Here is a 4,587-nt window from a genome sequence, read left to right as displayed (position 1 = left end):
TGAAGCATGACACTGAATACACGGTGAAACCTAGCTAATATTTTCCAGGCTAATTTTATTCATATAACTGGCTACATTGCCCGTGATGATCTCATTTTAAACACTCGTGTTTAACACTACACGTTTCCCAAAACCAAACACGCTCAATATCAACGGGCGATACTCGTGAGCGCGCCCCATAATACAGCGACCGATACTCGTGAGCGCGCCCCATAATAAAGCCACCTCACCCACAATGCAACACGGCATCCCGTGAGCTCCTGAGTGAGGTGCTGTTGATCAACGCTTTTAAAACAAAGAGTAGAAACCGTGTGTGTGTGTGTGTGTATTCGGTTATAAAACAACACAGATACCGATCTGAACAGATCTGCAGACGTGCGACACGCGGAACCGCCTCTGATAGTTGCAGTAGTTTCAGTACCATATGCGCCTGTTGCATAGGTAGTAACACATTTGGCAGTAAGTGTGTGTGATTATCTTCATGCTTCCGCTGCAGATCAACATTCACTGGGCTGCAGCGTGCATGAAATAACCTCTGGGTTTTATTTTATTTGTGTATGCACCCGAAGCAGCGTTTAGACATCACACTTTATTAGGTGTGATCAGAGAGGACACAGGTGGTTGTTCTGGTTCTGGACGGTGGAGGTCCACTCGTCTCTGGAGGAACATGTCACGCATGTACAAATGTTCCGTCTTTGGGTGCAAGCAAGAGAAAGGGTACTCTCTACATTTTATTCCAGAAAAGAACAGAGCAAAATGGCTCAGATTCCTTTCTGGGGTTGAAGTGACATCCAATACTAGAGTTTGTAGCAGGCACTTCACCCCGGACTCGTTTGAGAACTGGTCCCAGTACAGCTCGGGGTTTGCCACCAGACTCAAACTGAAGTCAACTGCTTTCCCGACACTATCTGGGACTGGTGTGGATGACAGGAGGGTGAGTCTTGGTTTTAAATTAACGCAGGCTGGTGTTTTCTAATGTAATGTAAAGTTCATCCACAGACGTATTTGTATATCGTTGTGTAGGACGATTCGTGGCAACTGCTGGATTTGTTTGTTTTTTAAACGGGTTGGTAACGGTGCCTAAGAAAGTTTGGGGACGTTACTCAAACCAGTCTGGCAGATAGATAATGTGCTGAAATGAATGGTGCTTTCATTCATCACAAACCTGTACCACTGTAACTCTATCTGCATTTAGAAAACCGGTGTGTATATGATGGGGTTTAAATCCCAGCAACAAAAACGCGATCACATTGTTTATTACGGTTGTGAAACGGCACATCTAAAAGCTCAAGGTACAGCTTGATTAAACAGGTTTTACTGCAGGGATTGAACATGTAAAAGCTCAATGTATCCATGTCAAATGCCTATTCGGTTCTGTATATACCACATTTGAAGTTCCATAAAATAAATAAATCAAGTCAAATCACTCAATTATATCAAATCGTATCACTCAACTATTTTCTTGAAATACACTTTCTCATGTACCCATGACTTTGTCATTTTTACTGTAGGAATTTGGAGTACAGTGAAGCAAATTCTTGTGATATGTCTATTCTCTTCTGGATAAGACACATAACTAAAAATACATAATGGCCAAGCTAACACATGGAAATGTGTAATATTAGTATTTTAAACAGAAACACCATTTGCACCTTCTCAGACCTCTCAAACATGACACGAGTATCAGCTAGCCTGCTTGCCCTAAATTAATCTGTGTATGCTTTGCTCTAACATTGCTAGCTATGTTATCCATGAACAGAAGAGACACTGCTAGAGGTGGTGATATTAAACCTTTTGGTTTTTCACTGTCGCTGTTTTGTGTGAGGTTTTGTGCTTGTTCTGTCTTGTTTTTAGAGTATATTACAGCTGCCCTCCACTGTAAGGCATGTGGGGTGCCAAACAGACCCCCCCAGAAGGGTCTCCGCTGGAACGCAGCTGGCCAACGGCACCATGAAGAGATCCGTGAGGAGCTCAGGTTTGTACTATGATATGTACTGTTGATGTAGGTCATTCAGTAACTTTATTTGCTGAAAACGAGCCATCTCACTCCCTCCACCCTCCTGTGGTGTAGGTGTTTTAGCGGTTCCTCGGACCAGAGAGGCTGCGGTGGGCACAGACAGGCCAGTAAGTCGCCTCTTCAGGGAGCTGACCTCTGACCCCGCCCCCCCAGTGGCCCCGCCCCCAGCACCCGCCCATGATGAACCTGGACCTCCTCTTCCTCAGATGATGATCGTTCCAGACGTGTGCTTGTTGAACCAAGACGAGCAGGCACCTATAGAGATAGAGGTGGTGAGTACCACACGCACACTCTCATACACACCCCCACTGATCTGGGCAGATTAGATTAATGTAGGACAGATAAAAGTGGAAGAATGTTTGAAAAAATAAACCACTACAGAAATGATCATTATTCACAACAGCATATTAGTTGTATTAGATATTAGTTGATAATGACATTAGTTGTATTAGATGTTAGTTTAAGATACAAAATGATGTTAGGTGATGGTGTAGAATGATTTAAGGTGATCTCCATCACATAGACTGTCGGTCACGCTGCGCAGTAATCCAGAGATGGACGTTGATTGTTCAGACACTAGAACACACGTGGCCAGGGATGAGGCTTAAAGTAAAGTGAATTAAACTTTTCATTTTGCTGTTTCACAAAAACACAAGGTGCTTGTCTTTACTGATGCATAATGATGTCAATGTGATGTGTGAACACTACAGGAGTTAACCACAAGCATAACAAACACACCATCATCATCCTCCCAACAAAACTCTCAGTGGACCAGCCAAGGTGGGTACAACACTTCAGGACGTCTGCAACCGCTGGGATAATATTCCACAATATTAATATCTGCCCAGTGGATGGTGATGTCTTTCTCCTCTCATCTTGAGCTCGAACCCCAGAGACACTAACACCTGAGTCTTTAGCTGCTTGAACCCCAGAGACACTATTAACACATGTGTCTTTAGTCGTTTCAGTGCTAACAACCCTTAAATTAACATTACATTTTGTAACCGTTTTACAGATTCTCAGAACAGGCCATCAGTATCTGATCAAGAGAAAAAATCTTGGTATGTATCTATCAGAAATATTTAATAACTTGGTATTTAAATAACTATGGATATTTAAAGTTCAAACTGACAAGTGTCCGATATTGCAATACGTGTTCTCTTCACAGTTGTGGCACACGGGGAGTGAGGTGTGTTGGACTAAGTTACCTGAAAGGTGTAATTTGTAAAGCACAACCTGGCGTGTCTCCTTGTAACTGGTTCTTCCGTCCTCCGACCACAGGAGCAGGTATGGGAGTCTGAGTAAAGACCTTGTGCGTGAGCTCTGCTCTTCCACTGTTGGGACTGCTCCAGTGAGTGCTGCGTTCAGACCAACGGCACAGGAGAACGCTTCTCCCTCACACAAGAGTGTGTGGTTTGCTGCAGCTACAGAGTCTGGACCTCACAACCAGCTGACGTACTACGAGAGGAGGTGTGTGTGTCTGTGAGTGTGTGTGTGTGTGTGTGTGTGTGTGTGTCTGTGAGTGTGTGTCTGTCTGTGCATGTGTGTGTGTGTGTGTGTGTGTGTGTGTGTGCAAAGGGAACATTATAATTGAAGGACGTTACTCTTCGCAGTACTTAGCTATTTCCACTCTTGCGTTTCAACACGTCTACCAGCATTTCTAGCCAGCGATTGTTTTCCATTACAAATCTGATCACTCTGCTCATGTCTCTACTGGGTAACGTTCACCTCTATGTGCTTATTGTTGATTAAACATGCTACGTAGTGTAGCCTCTCCACGCTTACTGTCCCTGTGACTAACTACACTTGCATGTTGCTAAAACATAATGGGATAACACAAATAAATGTACAGGCTGATCCTGAACGTTACCTCATGATGCTAATTTATGGCATCCATATCCAGTTTGGAGCACATTTGTAGGTTGTGATGAAGCAGTTTGTAAAGGGAGAAACATCTGCAATGAATTTGCACGTAACACCACAATTTGTCATCATCAGGTTTGTAATGAAGTCTTTTCTTCTTTTCTCAGGAGGTGGAGGTGCTTTCATCTGAAGATGAGGCAAACGCTGATGATGAAGATGCTGATGCCCTGAGTGATATAGAGGAAGATGGAGAACCTGACCCAGATGATTCGGACTACTTTCCCAATTCTGAGAGCGGCGAGAGTTCAGAGGAGAATGATCTGAATGAGGAGGAGTTGTCCAGCTCCCACAAGCCCTTCCAGACCTCCTGTAGACCCCTCGTTTGGTGTCTGCACTGTCAGGCTCTTGCTGGAATTCTCTGTACTGATAAGTGTCACCAAACGGTCTACGGATGTCCGGAGTGTGTTTCTGGGAACGCTGCTGATGTCGTCTGTTTGGAGAACTTGACGGTTCACTTCAACTCCAGAACCGACTTTCACAAGCACGCCATCACAGAGCACGGTGCTGCAGGACAGGTGGCTGAACACAGGACTTGTGAAGACTGCGGTAAGTCGAACAGAGTGGAAGATGAAGATGTGTGTGAGTGCAGGATCAAACCCCGCAAGTTGGGCCCCAAACGTTTCCTCACGGAGATTGGCCAGAAGGTC

The 4,587-nt window shown here is 44.5% G+C and overlaps 1 protein-coding gene across 2 annotated transcripts; it reads left to right on the top strand.

Moving 5' to 3' along the window:
- The first annotated feature begins 244 nt into the window (after positions 1 to 244).
- On the top strand, positions 245 to 4,255 carry LOC143474720 (uncharacterized). Of its 2 annotated transcripts, XM_076972273.1 has the most exons (8): positions 245 to 934; positions 1,855 to 1,975; positions 2,072 to 2,289; positions 2,728 to 2,797; positions 3,033 to 3,078; positions 3,186 to 3,206; positions 3,299 to 3,487; positions 4,048 to 4,255. In XM_076972273.1, exons 1-8 carry the CDS (start codon positions 668 to 670, stop codon positions 4,109 to 4,111), a joined length of 996 nt encoding a protein of 331 aa, XP_076828388.1. In that variant the 5' UTR covers positions 245 to 667; the 3' UTR covers positions 4,112 to 4,255. The 2 variants fall into 2 exon arrangements, with proteins under 2 accessions (XP_076828388.1, XP_076828389.1); XM_076972274.1 differs by lacking the exon at positions 3,186 to 3,206.
- The last annotated feature ends 332 nt before the right edge of the window (positions 4,256 to 4,587 follow it).

Source organism: Brachyhypopomus gauderio, chromosome 14, assembly GCF_052324685.1.
Source record: "Brachyhypopomus gauderio isolate BG-103 chromosome 14, BGAUD_0.2, whole genome shotgun sequence".
NCBI classification, from domain to species: Eukaryota; Metazoa; Chordata; class Actinopteri; order Gymnotiformes; family Hypopomidae; genus Brachyhypopomus; species Brachyhypopomus gauderio.
This window is presented reverse-complemented; position numbering and strand designations above follow the sequence as displayed.